Source organism: Hypanus sabinus, chromosome 23 (assembly GCF_030144855.1).
Source record: "Hypanus sabinus isolate sHypSab1 chromosome 23, sHypSab1.hap1, whole genome shotgun sequence".
NCBI lineage: Eukaryota > Metazoa > Chordata > Chondrichthyes > Myliobatiformes > Dasyatidae > Hypanus > Hypanus sabinus.
Window position 1 is genome coordinate 64,629,125 of NC_082728.1, and position 22,128 is coordinate 64,651,252.

A 22,128-nucleotide genomic window follows, 5' to 3' on the forward strand; every position below is an offset into this window, starting at 1 on the left:
ATCCTTAGAAGCTGCAGGTGGATGCATTTCTCACATGCATAGTCTGCCTGCCTCTCCACATCCCGCAGGAGCATTCCACTATCCTGCCTGGTATCTCTACTGTTCTAACTGAGCACATGTGGAGAAGGGACGGAAAAGAACTGTACCTATAGCTTTTTTATTTTATCTAACTGAAGCCTCTCTCACTTACTATTATTATTTCTTTTTTTTGTATTTGCAGTTTGTTGTCCTTTGCACACTGGTTGTTTACCCTGTTGGTACAGTCTTTTATTGATTCTATTAATGTTATTGGATTTATTGAATGTGCCTGCAGGAAAATTAATCTCAGCAATGTATATGGTGACATACATTCACTTTGATAATAAATTTACTCTGAACTTTGAAATCTCTCGAGGATTGGTAAGATTGGTAAGAGGATGGGTAAGACTTTGCTAACAAGACTCACATCTTAAAACGAATAAAAAATAAGAGGTTCAAGTTTAACCCAAGCAATTTGATAGATTATTTCATTATCAGTCCATTTGGAATTTTACTTGTTGAATAGATTTCACGAGTCAGTGGAAAATGAAAATTACCATAAAAACTCAATAACTAATAAGCATTCAGTTAACCATTCCCTTCATCCCATTAATCCTAGCCCACTGTGTAGGTTTGAATTATCCAAGGACTTCTAGAAAAGCCAAGGTAACTCCCTCTCAAGTCTCAGGGCTCTGCCTTCCATTTTCTCTTTTACTTACCCAGACTGCCTATACTGTTCTAAATACTGCCTAAACTTTCTCTGTTTTCAGTCATTTGCTTTCTTAGTAACACACACAAAATGTTGGAGATACATGGGTCAGGTAGCATAGAGAGAAATAAAGATTGACGTTTCATTTTGAGACCTAAATCAGAATTGATGATTGCTTCCTTATCTTTATTTATCCAAATATCGCCATCCAGGATTCCTTGCCTTTCAAATTTATGGCAACATATTGAACCTGAAATCTCATTACCTCACTTTTGAATGACTCCCTTTTGTCCAACTTAGTTCCCTCTCTACTTTGGTCAAATCCTGTCTAAGATTGAAATCAGCCTTCTTCCAGTTCATACCACCCCAGTCTCCAAAGACATACTAAACATCTGTCCAGCCATGTTCTAGTCCTGAACCTAGAACATGGATCAGTATATGGAACTATGGCATCGCAGCCATTACAGAAACCTGATTGAGACAGAGGACTAAGTACTTAAGAATGGAAGCTTTTGATGTTTTACAAACGATAGGGACATAAAAGAAGAGGGAGAGAGGAGTTGTACTATTAATGATGAACAATATCATAGCCGCACTGAGAGAGGAATGATAGAAGGCTTATCTACTAGATCTATGGTACATTTGTCGATCTCAATATAAGATGGATATCATTATCCTGATGGCATTATGCTACCCAGCCTCCATAGCCATCAGGACATTGTGGAACAGATATACAGTCAGATTAAGGAAAGATGCAAAACAAGATTGTTGTCATGTGAGTCTTCAGCTTCCCCAATATAGACTGGGACCTCCATCATGGAAGAGGTTTTAATGGGGCAGAATTTATTTGGTGCAGAATCTGAAGTAGATATATTTTCATTGACATAGGTTGTTAAATTTATTGTTGTATCGCAGTAATACAGTGCAAAGCATAAAAAAGTTATAAAAATAAATAGTGCAAAAGAGGACTAATGAATTAGTGCTTATAGACCATACAGAAATCTGATAGCTAAGGGGAGGAAATTGTTCCTAAAACTTTGAGTACAGGTCTTCAGGCTCTTGCAACTCTTCCCTGATGATAGTAATGAAAGAGATGTGAGATGTCCGAGATGGTGAGGATCCTTAATGACGGATGCAACCTTAGAGATGGACCACTATTTGAAGACGTCACCAATGAGGATGCATCCACTAGGGTTTCTAAATCAGTATGTAGCTAGGTCAATGAAAGGAGGGATTGCATTGTGTTGGGAACTGAAACTGTCCAGGTGATTGCCCTTTCGGTGGGAGAACATTTAGGAAGCATTGATCACAACTGTTTTACAAATGATTACAATGACCACACTGCAAGTAGAAAATGACTATATAAGATTCATTAAAAAATTATGTTGCATAATCAATTTGGCATTTTTATATATAAAACATTCTGTAATTTTAAAGGTTGATGAGCACACCCAGTTTAGAGAAATAGAGCAGTAGAGTTCCGCTGAGTTTAGGGGTCTTCCGCAGCTGTGAGGCTGCAGTCCATTAGGGAACTGTTAATCTAGTTCATGTTGAGCAATGCTCAAGACATACTTTGACTTTCCTATGGACACTGACCCTTTCCACAGGGATTTTGATGAAGACTGCATGTATTTCAGAATCAGGATTAATGTCACAGGCATATGTTGTGAAACTTATTCTTGAGGCATCACCAAATGTCATCAAAATGGTGGTCAAACTGTCCATGTATTTATTCTAACCACAGCAATGGTTCCCACTAATTTTGAAAAGTCATATAATAACTTCATAAATGTTCAGTTAAGCCACACTTGCAGTACTATGTGCAGGTCTGGTCACCACACTACAGGGAGAATGTGACAGCATTGGAAAGAGTGCAGAGGAGATTCAGCAGGAACTTGCCTAAACTGGAGCATTTCAGTCATGATCTTTCTTTCTTTTTCAATCTTTTTATTATTATTATTAATATCAACAAAATGAAATTGATACATAGATAATGGGATTACAAACATACACATTACAACTGAACATGAAAGAATATATAAGCAATAGTTACAGTATAACTGAGTATTCCCAAATCATGGACGATACAAGTAACAAATAAACAAGGCAAACCTAGGTATATCATAATAATTATTAAAAAAAGGAAAAAAATTATGCAAACAAAACTAATCTAATAACTAATAGGAAAAAAAACGAAAAAGGAAAGAGAAAAAGAAAAAATGGGGAAAAAAGGCTGTTTATAATATCTCACAAAAATAGAAAATCATCAGTGTCATCAACTCCAATCCTCTCAACATATATAAAATCGAAACTGGAAAAACAAATAGGCTTGGAACAGGGTCATATTACATCATATGAAAATATTGAATAAAAGGTCTCCATATCTTTTCATAGTTTGAGAAAACCAATGAAATACAGTAGGAGGATTAATTTCTTTCCAATTCAACAAAATACATCTTCTAGCCATTAATGTAAGAAATGCAATCATTCGACAAGCAGAAGAGGATAAATGGAGTGAGTCCATCACTGGTAAACCAAAAATTGCAGTATTAGGATGAGGTTGTAAATCAATGTTCAGTACCGTAGAAATAATATCAAAAATGTCTTTCCAATATTTTTTCAAAAGCAGACACAACCAGAACATGAGTTAAAGTCATGATCTGTTAGAGATTTACAAATGATGAGATGGACCGATTGGACTGATTGTAAGAATCATTATCCCATGAGGGGAGCATCTAAAACAAAAGGGCAGAGACATACTGCAAGAGATAGGAGGTGCAGAGGGTATCTGAGGAGAAATTTGTTCACACAAAGGGTGGCTGGAATCTGAACGCACTGTCTGAGATGGAGGTGGAGGCAGGTACTCTCATCACATTGAAGAAGCATCCAAACAAACATTTGAACAGCCATGGCATTTAAAGTTTACACGGTTATGATTCTAAAGAAAGGAATTAGGAGAATCAGAAGAGGCCATGAAAAGTCCTTGGCAAGTATGAAAGAAAACACTAGTTAGCAAAAGCAACAAGATAACTAGGGAGCAAGTAAGACTACTGATGGTTATGTGCTTGAAGGTAGAGCAAGTAGGCAAGGTACTAAATGAATATGTTGCATCGGTATTCACTAAGAAAAATATAGACAATAGTGAGATCTATGTGGAAATGCTGATTTAATAGAACATTTCAAGATAAAGGAGATGGTGTTGCATCTCTTAAAGAACGTTAAGGTGGATAAGTTCCCAGGGCCCAATGGCATATATTCCAGTTTACTGAGAGGTAAGAAATATGATTACTGAAGCCTCAACTAATATCTTTGCATCTTAGCTAGTTACAGGCAAGTTTTTTTTGTTGTTTTTTTCAGAGAGTGGTGAGTGCCTGCAATACATTGCCTGGAATGGTAGTGGAGGCACATATGATGGAGGTATTCAAACTCTCAGATATGTCCATTAACTTGCAGGCAATGTAGGGAACTGGAAATTATATAGAAAGTGTAATTGGTTAGGCATTTAATTAGTTTGGCATAACAGTGTGGTATTACATTATGTTATAACATCCTGTGACAAACATCCTAAGACAAACTACATACAAGGCCACCAAACTCTGAATTGTCTGTGAACATACTAACCCAGCCATCCATATTTTCATAATACAGAGGTCCTAGCATGGATCCTAAAGGAACACAAGTCACAGACCTCCAGCCTGTATTACGTCCCACTGACTCAAACCATACCTCTTCCTTAACCCCAACATGATACAGCATTTAGCCTATCCTACAATATCTTAACACTAAAAGGAGCTATGGTCACTGTTTCCTAAATGTTCTCCCATGAAAGGCTAGTCATATGGCCAGGGTCATTTCCTTAAGGGGAGATCTTACCTGATAAATTAGGCCAAATTGAGCTCCTATGCCTTCTGTTCTTATTGTACCCCAAAGTTTCAGCAATTGTACTCTATAGGAGTTATTTAGCAGATGACACACTCTTGTGTAGCACATTTTGAACACTGCAGAATCGCCCACACTCTGGGTGGATAAACAAGACACCATTACAAATCCTCTCTGTCTCTTTTGTAGATACCGCATGACTCTAGGAAAAGCTGATTGTATGTTAAGGAGTCACGGAGCAAGGAGTAAATAAAGCTCCTGCACTGTCCAGGAGAACTTGTACACATAAATAAAGGGATTATGAAGCTCAAGCTAGAATCCACCTGTAGCCCAATGCAACTGTATGGGGGGGGGGGGGCGAAATTCAGCAAAATGAGGCATAAAATTACAGCTTGAGGTGACGGAGTTCAGTTCCAGCGTTATCTTTAAAGAGTCTTCCTACTTCCTCCCCGTGGAATGCGTGGGTTTCCCCCGGATGCTCCGGTTTCCTCCCACAGTCCAAAGACGTAGGTTAATTAGCCATTGTAAATCGGCCCGTGATTAGGCTGGACTGAGTTACTGAGGGTAGTCGGGGGTTGCTGGGGCGGCGTACCTCGAAGGATCGGATGGGCCTACGCCACGTTGAATGTATTATGTATCGTAACGTCTCCCGACTGCACAGGACAGTCAATGGATAGTGCAAGGCCGAATCTTAAAACCCTGACCCTGAGAACCGATGTAAAACTGCATTAATTCACGAGCTGTGGCGAAGACATAACACACATACTGCAGGCAGCCTTCACTTGCAACCCACACACGCAAGCACGGATACACCACCTCACCCGGCCCTCAGCATCCCTGCCCACCTAGTCTCCTTGGCAGCCGAAAGCCGCTCACAGTGTGCTGAGCGAGGGGGTTCACGCATCAGGGAAAGTCGCAATCACCCCCATCTTTGCCTTTCTCTTCACAAACCCCTTTATTTTGGAGCAGCAAAAAGGGGAGAAACCTCGGCTCCCACCCTCCCTCTGCAATAAAACCGCCCCCTTCCCTTCACCTTGCTGCAGGTCCTGCTGGTCATACCACGGCTCGTCCTCTTCATTCTCGAACTCCTCCATGCTGTGCTTCATGAGACGGTCCGCACCGACGTGGCGGCTCAAGCCGGCACAGGCAAGGCCTTTCGGCGCGGCTGCAGCCCCGCCCCCGCAACCGACAGTGAGGAGAAGAAAAGCTCCCGCGCCGCTCAACGCTGGGCGGACGGCAGAAGGAGCCCGGCTGCGCTCTCCAGCCAAATCACTACACCAATCACTCGGCCGATCGCTGCCCTGGACCCCTCAATGGACGTTAAACTAGTACAGTGAGGAGAAGAAAAGCTCCCGCGCCGCTCAACGCTGGGCGGACGGCCAAATCACTACAGTGGGGGGGGCTCGGCCGATCGCTGCCCTGGACCCCTCAATGGACGTTAAACTAGTACAGTGTAAGTGTAGAAAAGCTCCCGCGCCGCTCAACGCTGGGCGGACGGCCAAATCACTACAGTGGGGGGGACTCGGCCGATCGCTGCCCTGGACCCCTCAATGGACGTTAAACTAGTGCAGTGTAAGTGAAAAATGCGAATTGTAGTGCAGCAGCTACAGGGAAAATAGGTAAAATGTAAAGGCACAATGAGACACATTAGGAAATGAGGATTTATATTTAGCATACGTCAGAAGTATGGAAACAGCCAGGGTTGTCTCGCCTGCTGGTTCATGCTTTCAAGCTTTTCTATCTTTTTCTCGGTGGGGACGAGAGGGTAGGTCAGGGTTGGGTGGGGCCCCGAGATTGCGTTGACAGCCTTCCTGAGGTAGAGGGAATATGGAGGGGAAACTGGTTTCTGCGATGGACTATCATCTGAAATTTCCTACAGTATGTACTATGCCGAGATCCATCTGTGAATGTTAATGTGGGCTGTAGGGGATGTTACATTTTGTAACTTAAAAACATTAAGCTAACTCAAAGTAAGACACGGGAGTCCGAAGATGCGCATCGACTTCTATTTTAATTTAAGTGAGGCGCGCACGTATCGCGTGGAAGCGTGATGACGTTGCAACTCATGTATTTTTACGTAGAACCTGCAATTAATTAATTCAACAAGAATACTTAATCAACCTGTGTGTGTATTTCTATCTATCTGTGTGTGTGATATATATATATGTATGTGTGTATATATAATTTACTCAAATATTACTTAAATAGCAAACACACAACAGGGGGCATGTCAAATTTCCTTAAACTTATTGGAAGTATAGGTTTTGGTGTGCTTGCTTGGCCATAGCATCAATGTTGTTTGTATGGAATTTCAAGCTCTCAACCACCGCCACCTCAGAAACATTGCTCCACCCCACTTCCTGAAGCTAAAAAACTGTCGTTGTTTTGCTGACATTAGGGTAGAACGTGTTGTCCTGACACCATGCCACTAGGCTAACTCCTTCCACATAATGGGTGGTAAAGAGGTTGTGCAGCATACAGATGTACCTCATTGGCAGGGCAAGAGATTCAAGATGGTATGTTGCAGTTGTATAAAACTTTGGTTAGCCCACATTTGGCACATTATTCACAGTTCTGATTGACCTATTAAAGCTGTGTAGTAGCCTTGCCGAGAGTGCAGAAGATGTTTACCAGGATATTAGACCGTAAGAGCTTGGAGTAGAATACATTACATCATAGCCGATTTATTATCCCTCTCAATCCCATTCTTCTGCCTTCTCTCTGTAACCTTTGACACACTTACTAATCAATAATTTATCAACCTCTGCTTTAAATATACCCAATGACTTGGTCAATACATCAATCTGTGACAATCAACTCTCAATCTCTAGCTAAAGGCATTCCTCTACATCTCTGCTTTAAAGAGACATCCTTCTATTCCAAGACTGTGCCCTCTGGTCCTAGACTCACCCACTAGAAGAAGCATCCTCTCCACGTTCACCCTATCTTGGCCTTTCAATATTTGATAGGTTTCAATAAGATCTCTTATTCTTCTAATCTGTAGTGAATACATGCCCAGAGCCATCAAATGTACCTCATATATTAATACAACACACACAAAATGCTGGTGGAACGCAGCAGGCCAGGCAGCATCTATAGGGAGAAGCACTGTCGACGTTTTGGGCCGAGACCCTTCGTCAGGATCCTTCTCAATTTGGAAATTTCGTCATATATTAATACTTTCTTCTCTGGATCACTTGTGTGAACTGCCTCTGGACACTCTCCAATGCCAGCACATCTTTTTTAAAATTTTTTTTGCTCAGCATAGCAAAACTTTCAATTTCCAGATACATTTACATTTCTTCCCCTCGCAGCTATCGGAACACTTCCATCAAAATATAGACATCACCACAACATCCCATACAAAAGCCCTTATTACTACAGCAGACAGGTTTACATCCACATACTGCAGAAAAGGATGCCATGTTTTATGAAAACTATTTGTTTTTGAGTGTACCATACATGTCAAAAAGTCCAAAGCAATGTATTGCATGATTACGCCAACCAAAAAGTCCAGGGGCCTTATCAGATATCCAACAAAGTAAAATGTTCTTCCTCGCACAAAAAGTCAGGATGTTAGAAAGTTTATTCTGATGTGCATTAATAATACAACTGCTGGGCAAGCCTAAGAGAAAAGACACTGGGTCCAGTTCAAGCTCCATCTTCAGAATCTTCTCCATTTCACCCAAATTATCACTCCAGTATGCCTGAAGTTTGGGACAAAAAATATTAGCTAAGTTCCTTTTTATCTTACGTGGTTGACTGGGTTTGCAGGGACCCCTCCTCAATTTGATTAGACATTGAAGCTTCACAAGCAAAATGCCCTCTTATTAATTTGCTTTTCCTCAATAAGATGAAACTAGTTAAGGAATATTGTTGCAATCCAATAACAATTAATACAGTCAGGGCTTGGAGGGTGGTGCAACAAATTGAGGGCAACGTAGCGAAAATATCACCCTTCACACCAATAACCAGCAGTCCAGATTTTCAGCCTGGCATAATGGATTTTGGATTTAAACTTTGGATTTCTAAGGGTATTTTCCATCCAGGAGATTTGTTTGTTGAAGAGATGATGATGTCTTTTAGTCAAATACTGCAGAAATTTAACATACCCAACAAGGATCTTTTTCATTTCTTTCAGATAAGAGATTATATACAGAAAAAACATAATTGTTAACTGATTTCTATCGCTCTGACATAGAAAAGAACGTGTTTTGTTCTAAGGGTGAAATCTCCATTAGTACTTTTTACAGCATCCTGAGGGAATGTTCTTGTGGAGAGGCTGAGCAGCTGGGAAGGGTCTGAGAGGAAGAGCTGGGAGTAGAAATTACAGCTGAAACATGGGAAGACATCTGTGATAATGCAAAGAAAATTTCAGTTTGTAATAGAACAAAAGCATTGCAACTCAAAATTATTTCTTTATCAATCTTTTTATTAGTTAAATAAAAAAGTACATATATATAAACGAGAATTGTCTCAAAAATCTATATCAATAACAATTCAAATAAAAGGAAAAATACAAATTATGTCAATCATACACAGAATTAATCTAATAGCATAGAATAAAAAAAGATAATTGATTCTCCTCTTATCCATAACAAGAAGAAGAAAGATAAAGAAACTTTTATCATTGAAATGTACATAGAAAAAAAACCCAAAATACAAAAAAAGAGGAAAAAGAAAAAAAAACTGGGCAGTTCATCTTGAGAGTAAAAGCAGGAAAAAAGGAAAAACTTTCTGATCAAATCCAAAACTTCAAAAAGGTAACTGGAAGGGCTATAAGTCAGATCCTATGAAAATAATGAATAAAGGGTCGCCAAGTTTCCTCAAATTTAAAGGATGTATCCAATGTCTGACTTCTTATTTTCTCTAAACTTAAACAGGACATGATGGAGGAAAGCCAAAAGAAGACAGTAGGTGGATTAGGATCCTTCCATTTAAGCAAAATGGCTCTTGTAACCAATAAAATTGTAAAAGCTATCATCTGTAGAGCAGAAGCAGGAATATCTTCTGCTTCCGATGGAATAATCCCAAAAGTTGTTGTTAATAGATTCGGTTGTAGATCCAAATTCATGACTTTGGATAAAGTTTTAAAGACTTCTTTCCAAAAATTATCTAACTTGAAACAAGACCAGAACATGTGTTAAAGTAGCCACTTCAACATTATATCTATCAGAAATAGGATTAATATTGGAAAAATTACGGGCTAATTTATCTTTTGACATATGTGCCCGATGCATTAGCTTGAACTGTATCAAGGAATGACAGGCGCAAATAGAAGAAGTATTTACCAAATAAAAATTTTTATCCCATTGATTATCTGAAAGAGACTTCTGAAACTCCAATTCCCACGCAGCTAACATATGGAAATTCAATAGTCATTTATAAATTATAGCTATCAGTCCTTTTTGAAATAGTTTGACCTGAAAAAGAGTATCAATAATATTAGATGAGTAAGCCAAGGGAAAATCTGGAAGCAAACCACATAGAAAATTCCTAATTTGTAAATATCTAAAGAAGTGTACATTAGATATATCATATTTATCCACTAACTGAGTAAAGAACAGTAAACAGTTGACCATGAACAAATCTAAAAAAGTTACTGTTCTTTTGGATTTCCAAATTGTAAAGGTCAGATCGAAAATTGAAGGTTTAAAAATAGTTAAGATGAATTTTACTAGAAAGAACAAAATTATTAAAATCAAAGGATCTACGAAACTGAAACCAAATTCTTAATGTATGTTTAATAATAGGATTAAGGTCTCAACTACCAATCTTAGAAAGCGAAAAAGGAAGTGGAGTTCTCAGTAAAGAGGCCACAAATCAAAATTCTGCATAGAGCCCATCTGACTACAGATCATCTCTCGAAATTTAAGACAGGGGTTTTTCCAACGTGTCCTAAATGTAAAGTAAATACTGGAACTTTCACCCACTGTTTTTGGACTTGTCCCAGCACATCTTGTCCCAGGCCCAAAACTGCTCACAATACTCCAAGTGTGGTCTGACCAGTGCCTTATAAAGCTTCACCATTACATCCTTGCTTTTATATTCTAGTCCTCTCAAAATAAATGCTTACATTGTATTTGCCTTCCTTACCACCAGCTCAATTTGCAAGGACCTTTAGGGAATCCTGCATGAGACTCCCCAGACCCTTTACACTTCTGATTTCTGAATTTGGATCCCATTTAGAAAATAGTCTGTGCTTTTATTCCTTCTACCAAAGTGCATGACCATTCACTTCCCTACACCATATTCCATCTGCCACTTCCTTGCCAATTCTCTTAATCTGTCTGTCCTTCTGCAGACTCCCTGCTTCCTCAGTACTACCAGCCCCTCCACCTATCTTTGTTCTGTCTGCAAGTTTGGCTACAAAGCTGTCAATTATGTCATCTGAAATAAAATGTGAAAAGAAGCAGTTCCAACACTAACTCCCGTGGAAAACCACTAGTCATTGGTAGCCAAACAAAAAAAAGCCTTAATTTCCACTCTTTGCAACCTGCCAGTCAGCCAATCTTCTATCCATCTTTCCTGTAATGCCATTATTTTACTTAACAGCCGCATGTGCAGCACCTTGTTAATGGCCTTCTGAAAATAGTTCAATAGTTTAATTTAGTTTCAGAGAAATGTATTCAATATACATCTTGTTTTCACAGACATCCACAAAAACTGAAGACTGCCTCAAAGAATGAGAGGTAGTAAAAACATTAGAAGAGCAAACACGAGGAAATCTGCAGATGCTGGAAATTCAAACAACAACACACACCAAATGCTGGTGGAACACAGCCGGCCAGGCAGCATCTATAGGGAGAAGCACTGTCGACGTTTCGGGCCGAGACGCTTCGTCAGGACTAACTGAAAGGAAAGATAGTAAGAGATTTGAAAGTAGTGGGGGGAGTGGGAAATGCAAAATGATAGGAGAAGACTGGAGGGGGTGGGGACCCCAAAGCCCTCTTAATCCCCCTCCCCCCGTGCACCAACCACAAAACAATTACCCTCCCCCTCCGCCACTACTTCAGCAAACAAAGGTATCAGCACCCTCCACCCACCAAACATGCAAAGAACAGGCTCTGCAGTACAAAAACTAATTGTTCACCTGACAATTCAACATTCCACAGGCTCTCTCTCTCTCTCTCTCTCTCCCTAATAAAGGGAAAAAGAGGTTTGCCCTATCACAATGAGAGGGGGGACATAACAAAATAACTTGCTGATTTACGGTGTTAAATCTGCAGTGCCGTTTTTTTTATCACAAGTTCTCTGACCCAAGAATTGGCAACAAACTCATCCCATTACTGAGAGAGAGAGAGAGAGAGAGAACTATTCATTGAGTACAGAACCTCCATCAGCTGATCTGCTGTTCCCAATGTTTCATTTTCTCCTGCGACTCTTCATTCAGTGGCACCAGCATAGAATCAGCCTATCCACAGGGTAGCGAAACCTCAGAACCCCAGGGGCATGCTCGTCTTCTAGGCCACACCTTGGGATTTTGAAAAGCAGCCAGTCATAAGCCATGGGAGTGGGTCCCACCACCACAAACAATCAAAGTCTGAGTGTAACTCCAGGTCAGGATCTTCAACCGAACCCCATCCACCCTGAAAAGGAAAGAGAGACAGTAAAGGTAGAAATTAAACTGTTTTCGCAGATGAACTTGAAGGAGTCAACATTGAGTGCCTTTGTAACATCAACCGACTCTCTTTTGTCTACCCTGCCTGTTATTTCTTCAAAGAATTCCAACAGATTTGCCAGGCAAGATTCCCCTTTAAGGAAACCTTTGGCCTATTTTTATGAAGTGCCCCCAAAACCTCACCCTTAATGATGAAATCCAAGATCTTCCCAACAACTGTAGTCAGGCTAACTGGCCTATAAGACCCTATCTTTTGACTTCCTCCCTTCTTAAAGAGTGGAGCGACATCTGCAATTTTCCAGTCTTCCAGAACCTTTCCAAAATCTAGTGATTCTTGAAAAATCACTACTAATGCTTCCACAATGTACTTAGCTATTTCTTTCAAACCCTGGGGTGTTCACCATTTGGTCCAGATGACTTATCTACCGTCAGACCTTTCAGCTTCCCGAGCACCTTCTCCTTAGTAATAGCAACTACGCTCACTTCTCACCCGACACTCTAAAACTTCTGGCGTACTGCTGGTATCTTCCACAGTAAAGACTGATGCAAAATACTTATTCAGTTCATCTGCCATGTCTTTGCCATTACTACCTCTCTAGTATCATGGTCCAATATCCATTCTCATGTCTCATTTGCTCTTTAGCCATCTGAAAAAATTGTTCTCCTTTTTTATATTGCTGTCTAGCGTATTTCATCTTTTCTCTTAACTTTCCTCAGTTGCCTTTTGTTAGTTTTTAAAAGCTTTCCAATCTGCTATCTTCTCACTAATTTTTGCTCTCTTCTATGCCCTCTTTTTTTGCTACCTCCTCTTTATCTATCTCTACCTGAAACTTCAGAGATTTAAAACCTTCTATGCGAAGAAATTTCCAGGTGTAGGTTGGTACAGTGGTGCAGCAGTAGTGCTACTTCATCACAACTCCCAAGAACTGGGTTCAATCCTGACCTCCAGTGCTGCTTGTGTGTGTTTCTTCTAGAAACTCCAGTTCCCTCCCACATCCTAAAAGTGTGGGTTGGTAAGTTATATGACTGTTGTAAATTGCCCCCAAAGTATGCATGAGGGATAGAAGCAAGTGGTGTCAGTGGGGGGAGGGGTGTAGAGTTGATGGGAATATAAGGAGATAATGTGCAACGGTGTAAATGGATAGTTGGTGGCCAGCAGTCCGTGATGGCCAAAGGGCCTTTTTCAGAGTTTTATCTCTTTATTGCTCTTTAATTTACCAGGCCCTTATCTTGAAACTATATCGTTTCATTTGCAGTGCTCCCTATACTGGAAACATCTCGACATCCACCTTGCCATGCCTCTTAAAATCTAATATTTTCCAACATAATCACTCCTCATTTTTCTAAATTCCAAGAAGTAGTGTCAACCTATTTAGCTATTTTTTATAGGACAATCGTCTCATTTCAGGAATGAGCTTGGTGAATCTCTTTTGAACAATATCTACTATATATTACTATATCCTTTCTTAGGTAAGAGACCAAGGGACTGTCTGGTAAGTTGATCAAAAAGATTACAATCCACAGTGATTCGGTAGTTTGGATTCAGAATTGGCTTGTGCCTAGAAGACGGGGCAAAGCTGGAAGGACGTTGTACTGACTAGAGGCCTACTTCGGATCTCTGTTATTTTTCGGATCTTTGACATTCTTCCGGGGGCCAAGAATGGTGAGCAGTCTTAATTCTTAATGATAATTTATTTTGAAGTTTAAATAAATATATGAATATGAAGCAAACAAAGTGAACAGCTGAGAAACAGAGAAGGAAGGGTGAAGATAAAAAGTGGAAAGTAAAGGTAAAGGATGGAGCCTCCAAAAAATTTATCACCTTCATACTCAAGGTGTCAGAAAATTCCTTAGATAAAAATAAACCAGTCAATGGTCGCACAGTTACATCACATGGGTAATGTGCAAACATTTAGCCAAGGGAAAAAGAAACTGCTATACCACATTTTACTAGTAATTGGGAATGAATCACCACATGCTGGTGGTAAAAATACACAATGATTAAATTGCAACTTTATTCTTACATTACTATCTTATACAAAGTATTAAAAAGCAGTAATTTTCAACAGCTATGACCAGTGGTGTTCTCTAGGGTTCAATGCTGAGCCTCTGTTGGCAGAGAAAAAGGCAGATGGAATTTAATTTAGGCAAGTATGAGGTGTTGCACATTGGGAGGTAAAATGAAAAGGGATCCTAAACAGGATTGTTGTACAGGGGGATCTTGGGATCCAAGTTCCCTGAGAAAGGCCGTGCAGATAGATGGGCTGGTATCACAGGTGTAGGACATGCTTCCTTTCATTGGTCAGGGCAGTGACTATAAGGGTAATATTCTGGCTAAATTAAACTTCGGTTGGGCTGCACTTGGAGTATTGTGTGCAGTATTAGTTGCCCTGTTACAGGATGATGTGGAAGTTTTCTAAAGGCTACAGAAGAAGTTTACAGGATGTAGGGTTGTTTTATCTGGAGTGGCAGAGGCTGAGGAGAAATCTGATAGAAGTTTATAAAGTCATGAGAGACATTAATAGGGTAGAATATTTCTCCCAGGGTGCTAATATCAAATATCAGAGGGTATAGTTTTAAGGCATGAGGGGTAAGGTTTAAAAAAGGTCTGCACAGAGATTGGTAGGTGCCTGGAACACCCAGCCAGGAGAAGAGGTGGAAGTACTGTAGATATAACAAACACATTTATCATTTAGTGGGACAGATCAATGGACAGGGAGTTGAGGGATGTAGACCACGATCAGACAAAAACTGTGGGCTGAAGGGCCAATTTCTGTACTAAACCATGCAAGGAGTATTCCAGCTGTAGTTCCACCACCAATTGGTAGTGAATCTTTGGAATTCTTTGTGGAGCATCAACTGTTGAGTTTATTCAGGATGGATATTTGGATATTAGGGAATATGAGAATATTGATGCTGGTGCAGTGAAGTGAACTCAGTCAGGACTAACTGTGAAAAGAAAATGGTTGGTAATGATGCTAGGAGAAGCTATCAGAAGCTCCAAAGACCTCATCCTTGGGAGAGGAAGAATCTTCACCCAGAAGAGAAAGACTGGCCCAGGATAGAGGCTCTGGCCTATGCCCCAGCAGGGTGATGGGCTTAAGTCAGAAAGTGGTGCTGAGGGAAAAGACTGGCCTTGATCTTACAGTATAGGCTAATTGATGGCAACAATATTCCCTCCTCGCTCACCACAGGTGCACCACATGGCTGTGTGCTTAGCTCCCAGCTTTACTCACTTTTTGTGTGGCTTAGTACAGTTGCAATGCCATATTTAAGTTTGCTGATGACGCCTCATCAAAGATGGTGATGAATTGGCATATAGGAGGGTGATTGAAAATCTGGAGAAATAGCGCCACAACAACAACCTCTCACTCAATGTCAGCAAAACCTAAGTATTTGTTATAATATACAGGAGGAAGAAGCTGGAGGTCCATGAGCCAGTACTCATTAGGGGAGCAGAAATGGAGAGGGTAAGTAACTTCAAATTCCTTGGTATTACCATACCTGAGGATCTGTTCTAGGACAGAAGTTCATATCAACATTTCGAATGTTGAAAGGCATGGACAGAGTGGATGTAGCAAAGTTGTTTCCCATGGTGGGGGAGTCTAGTACGAGAGGGCATGAATTAAGGATTGAAGGGCGCCCATTCAGACCAGAGATGCGAAGAAATTTTTTTAGCCAGAGGGTGATGAATCTGTGGAATTTGTTGCCACGGGTGGCAGTGGAGGCCGTCATTGGGTGTACTTAAGGCAAAGATTGTTAGGTATCTGAGTAGCCAGGGCATCAACGGTTATGGTGAGAAGGCAGGGGAGTAGGACTAAATGAGGGAATGGATCAGCTCATGAGAAAATGGTGGAGCAGATTTGTTGGGCCGAATGGCCAACTTCTGCTCCTTTGTCTTATGGTCTAATGGTTCCATCATGAAGAAGTCACAACAGTGCCTTTACTTTCATAGATACTTAAATAAATTTGGCATTTTACAAACAATTTGATAAATTTGTCACAATGCACAGTGGAGAGTACCCTAGTTGATTGTATCACTGCCTGATATGGAATCACCAATGCCCGGAAATGGTAGAGTTCACAGAAAGTGATGGATGCAGTCCAGTCTATCACAGGCAAAGCCCTCATCACCATTGAATACATTTACATGGAGCTCTGTAGCAAGAAAGCAGCATGCATTATCAAGGACTTCCACCATCCAGGCAAGTCTTTTCTTGATTCAGGAACTTATTTAACTATTATATATATATAAACATTGTAATTCCCAGTTTTTTATTACTATACATAGCATTGTACTGCTGCAGCAAAAAACAACAAAATATATGGTATATGCTGATTCTGATACTACCATCAGTCAGGAGGTATGAGAGCCTTGGGTCCCATACCACCAGGTTCAAGGACAGTTATTACCCTATGCCTGGGTTTTGAACCAGCATGGGTGGATAACTTCACTCACCAGAACTCTGAATTGATTCTACAAATTACAGGCTCACTTTTGAGGACTCTACAACTCATGTTCTAAGTATTTTTTTCATTTTCACAAATTGTCTTTTGCACATTGCTTTTTTGTCAGTCTTTATTTATGGATAGGATTTCATAATTTGTATTGTATTACTTTATTCTTCTGTAAATGCCTGCAAGAAAATGAATCTCAAGATAACTTAAGCAATAACCACAAAATGCTGAAGGAACTCAGCAGGCCAGGCAACATCTATGGAAAAAAAAGTACAGTTGACGCTTTGGGCTGAGACCCATCGTCAGGACTTTTGACACTGAGGAACTGGAGTACCTAATCCTATATCTCTTCCTAATCTTCAACACCTTTGGTGAACAGCTGCAGCCCAAGTTATGCTCTACATCTTCACCACTCACCTCAACCATTATTGGACAGGACTATTTCTCAATATCCAATTTCCCAGTACATCATCACAAGCTTACATCATTGAGCTCTCATCCAGAGAAGGTGGTACCTGTATAGAAGAGACAGTTTGTTCCTAACTGGGGGGGGGGGTAGTGGGGGGGGTTAATATTTGCATGGGGCGGTTTAAACTGGAGTTGCAGAAGGATTGGAATCAGTGTGCCAGAATAGATAGTACAGTGTTGTGAAGATAGATTGTGTTAACAACTCAAAGTCAGGAAACAAAAGGTTGAGAATGGTGAGACTAATGCTCTGAGTTACATATATTTCTTTTTTTTGTAATTTATTTTTTTATTGAAGTACATCATCAAACAAACATTTCCATAAGATGTATTTCAGATATTGTACATATATATGATATAATCATGTATGCCACAGATCTCCACATATTTATCTGAGGTATACACATATAGAAAAGGGAGGAAAGAAAGAACAAGCAAAAGGAGAAAACTATGTACAAGTAGGGAGTGATCTTTTTTTTAACAACATGTTGATTTGTGAGAATAAAATCAGGCCTATGAGGTGTGATGTAGTTAAATCATTTTCCCCAGTATGAATCAAATTGTTCCAACTTATGATTAACAGATGCTGTTATCTTGTCCATTTTGTAAATGTCCATTGTAATTTTCATCCATGCATTTAAGGTTGGGCTCTCCATTGATAACCATTTCCTAGTAAGGGTCTTTTTACCAGCCACCAACAGTATATTCATTAAATATTTATCTCTTTTCAACCATTCTTGAGGTATATACCCAAAATATATGGTCTTACTCTCTAAGGGTATTTCACATTTAAAGATGTCTTGTAGGGCACTGTGTATCCCACTCCTATAGTCTTTGATAACGGGGCATTCCCAGAAAATATGATAATGGTTTGCATTTTGATTTCCACAATTTCTCCAGCAAACAGGAAGGTTACTATCATAATGGGATTTCTGAGAGGGTGTAATAAAATATCTTATCAAGTTTTTCCATCCAAACTCCCTCCATTTCTGTGAACTGGTACACTTCCATTGATACCTCCATATTATTGTCCATTCTTCCTCAGACAGACAGACAGACAGACATACTTTATTGATCCCGAGGGAAATTGGGTTTCATTACAGTACAGTCGCAACAACCAAGAATAGTGTAGAAATATAGCAATATAAACCCATAAATAATTAAATACTTAGAAGTAAATGTTTTAGTGTATGAAGTCAAATGTGTTTTAAGATTTGACAAACCCTTATACTACCACCATTCTACCACCATTATCTGAATGATATGCTTTTCTAAATAGCTCTATCAAACATGTACTTGTCTTGGTTACATTTTTAACCATCCTATTAACATATGTGGAATCTGTAAATACTGATAAAAGTCTTATTTTTCTAATATGTGTTTCTCTTTAAGCGTTTCAAAACTGAACAGTGTTCCTCCTTTCAGTATATTGCAACAAACTGTTATTCCTTTAGCTGTCCAGTCCTTAAATCTAGCATCCAGTTTTTGGCTTAAAATCCGAGTCATATGCACACCATTTAAGAAATGCAATTGTTACGGATTCAGGCAACAATAAATATATGATTTAGGCAGGGGTTTTTATAACAAATAACATGTTTATTAAACACTGAAAACAAACCGCCCAAAAGTAAACAAATCACTAACATAACCGGAAATCAGCTGCTGTGCGGCAGCTTAAACAATTCTTAAAGCAATGAAGCTTAAACAGTTCTTAAAGCAATGTTGCAAAAACAGTTCTTTAAAGTAGTATTGCCAAAAGTTCAAAATGCTCACAGTCCATTTAAGGGAGAGTCTTTTTAAGATGATTTAAATTCTCTTTCACGTCGTGTTGCTTCAGTTCCCAAGATCAAACTTTTTCCCACAAAGAATTTACGAAACGAAACGGCTTAAAGGCACTGACCTTTCCTTTACAGAACTATTCCCAATCCTTTCTGCTATTTCGCAGGGATTAACACGAGAACAGTCAACGAATTCTTTCCGAATAAGGATCAAACAAGGTTGAACCTGTTTCACCGTGGAAATCGATTCTCCTCGATTTTTAACTCCCGAACTCCGATCTTCACTCTCCACTGACTCTCAACTAGCAGTATTGTAAAGAAACTGCTGGCAATGACCTTTTAAACTTTAGGCATTAGATAAAACTTCATCTGTCAACTAAACTGCATCATAACATTAAATCACGCAGTGGCATGAAGTCAACATGGCAAATCCAGCCACAAACTGCCCCTCCTCACAGGGAGGGGTCCTCCTTTTATACCCTGGTAAAAAAAAACTGTCACATGACCTCTACTGGCGGGAAAATGACATCACTCCACCATCACAAGACCATTACCTCAAGTCCAGTATAGCTTCAACCCCAGTCACGTGACAAGGGCACCACTGTCATGTGTCACGAGTACGTAACACAATATCTCCCTCTAGTTTATATTCTTTTATAATAGTTTTCCATATTTTAAGAGTCCATTTTACCCATGGGTTATCAATAGTATTTATGTATCTTTGAGGGTTGTTATCAGCCAAAATTGCCTATATGGGAATGGGAAGTACCTGCTGCTCAATGCTTTTCCATTGAGCGTCATATGATGAATTCTACCAACATATCACAGCTCTCAACGGTGCTGCAAAATGATAATCTCTAAGAGAAGGCAGGCCCCATCTCCCCTTTGCCTTGGCTAATTGTAAAGTTTTGAGATGAATTCTAGACCTTTTACCTTGTCAAATATATCTTGATAACATCTTGTTTCATTCATTGAATTGATTTTGATTAATCTCTATTGGTAGGGTCTGAAAGAGATATAACAGTCTGGACAGTATATTCATTTTAATAGATTCAATCCTTGAACTGAACCTAAAAAATGGAATTAGGTTCTATCTTGTTATATCTTCCTTAATTTTTTGTATATAAGCTGATAATTGCATTCTGATAATTTTGCCAAATCTTTTGGCATAATGATGCCCAAATACTTGAAAGACTCTGTTTACCATGCCCAGGGATATCTACTTTCAATTTCTCTCGGTGGGCTGTAGTTATATGAAAGTAAGTGAGTTTTATCTATGCTGATCTTGTATCCTGATAATTGACCATATTGTTCAAAGGATTGCATCAATTTAGGTAAAGAGTACGTTGTTTGTCATAGATAAATCAAAATGTCATCCACGTAACAAGCCAATTTATGCTCTGTCCCTTTAATAGTAATTCCCCTGATATCTTCACTTTGTCTGTTGTATTGAGCTAATAGTTCCAGCTATAATGCAAAAAGTAGCAATGACCATGCACAACCCTGTCTCGTGCCCCTTTCTAGGGTAAGACTATTTGATAAATATCCTAGCAGTAGGGTTGTCATATAGTGTCTGTATAGTTTTAATAATTGTGTCTTTGAAGCCAAATCTATGTAAAACTCTGTAAAGAAAATTCCAATTAACTGAATCAAATGCCTTTTCAGCATCACTATTGCTTCGATTTTATTTTTTTTGTATATGATCCATAACGTGAAGTGTCTTTCATATATTGTCTTGCGTTATATTGTTTATATTGGGTATATTGTTTGGCGTTGTTGTATAAACACTGTCTGATCATTATGTATTAGTATGGGTAGAAACTCTTTTCATCGTTTGCCCATGATGGAGGTAAATAATCTATAATCTACATTAAGAACAGATATTGGGGGGGGGGGGGGGAGTCACATGAGGCAGCAACGAGGCGTTATGAAGGATGTCAATCACATTGACTTGAACATTCCGACTAGACCATTTCTCTTTAAGTAAGGCTAAAGGCCCTCTGGGCCTGTGACCAAAAATGAGCTCAAATGGACTGAACCCCAGAGATTCCTGAACCGTGCCCTCAATGCAAATAACAGAAGTGGTAATGCATCATTCCAGTCTCGAGTGTTTTCCTGACAGTAAGTTTTAATCATGGTCTTTAAAGTCGCGTGGAATCTTTCCAACGCTCCTTAAGATTCCAGATGGTATGCAGAGGTTAAAATTTGTTTAGCTCCCATCTGTGTCAACATTTGCTGAAATGCACGGGATGTAAGTGTACTCCCCTGATCTGGCTGTATCTCTTTAGGTAACCCTACTGTGGTGAAAAATTTAATGCGTGCCTTTACCACTGCAGGGGTCCTAATGTTTCCCATGGGCACAGCCTCTGGAAATTGTGTAGCAGCACACATCATGGTCATGACATACTGCCGCCCGCTCGCAGTTCTAGGCAAAGGACCTACAAAATTCACAATGATTCGGGAAAAAGGCTCCCCAAAAGTGGGCATCGGTCTGAGAGGTGCCTTAGGGATAACCTGGTTTGGCTTTCCTACTACCTGACACGTATGGCACCTTTTACAATAATCAGCAATATCCTTCCTCATATTTGGCCAATAAAAATCTTTCATAACCCTATCCACTGTCTTCCTTACTCCCAAATGTCCACCTAGAGGTCCCTTGTGAGCCAAGTTCAAAATTTCATCCCGATACACCTTCAGAACTACCACCTGATATACCACCGCCCAGTCCTCATCGACTGGCACCGTGATCGGCCTCCACTTCCTCATTAACACTCCCTCCTTCAGGTAGTAGCCCTCTGGTTCTTCATCAATTTCTGTCTCAGAAAAAACTGACTCTCTCAATACCACAAGCTGCTTATCACGTCTCTGCTCCTTTATAAATTCACTCCTTGCTAAGGGTAGGTCTACCTCCTCTCCTTTCCTCTCTTTAACCTCACTATTTTCTGCTTTACCATCCCCTAACCCCTCTTGGTACAGGGTCGGTAAAAACGTCTCAGCCAACTCAACACTGGACTCATTTAAACTGGCTTCTTTCTCAGCCGCCTTTCTCGACATGCTGCGAGTAATCGCGCATGCGGGATAGATCTTAGAATCTATGGGCGGGTCCTCAGCACTCACAAGCTTGCTTGTTAAGTTCACTGCTGAACACACGTCACCTGCTAAATTGTTACCAAGAAGGACGTCCACACCGTCCCTCGGTG

At 39.9% G+C, this 22,128-nt stretch overlaps 1 protein-coding gene and 1 long non-coding RNA gene across 4 annotated transcripts in view; one reads left to right on the forward strand and one right to left on the reverse strand.

Moving 5' to 3' along the window:
- Positions 1–5,838, reverse strand: part of LOC132380263 (cerebellar degeneration-related protein 2-like) — a 154,142-nt gene extending 148,304 nt beyond the window's left edge. The window contains exon 1 of one of the 3 annotated variants that reach the window (XM_059949010.1): positions 5,640–5,838. In XM_059949010.1, coding sequence (XP_059804993.1) covers positions 5,640–5,712 — 73 coding nt within the window. In that variant the 5' untranslated portion in view covers positions 5,713–5,838. The remainder of the gene's footprint in view (positions 1–5,639) is intronic. The other 2 variants (XM_059949012.1, XM_059949011.1) reach the window with 2 other exon arrangements.
- A 168-nt stretch (positions 5,839–6,006) lies between these two features.
- On the forward strand, positions 6,007–17,195 carry LOC132380264 (uncharacterized). Its single transcript, XR_009507714.1, has 4 exons — positions 6,007–6,059; positions 11,260–11,473; positions 13,698–13,890; positions 15,640–17,195. It is a non-coding gene; the product is annotated as an uncharacterized LOC132380264 (long non-coding RNA).
- Positions 17,196–22,128: the final 4,933 nt, after the last annotated feature.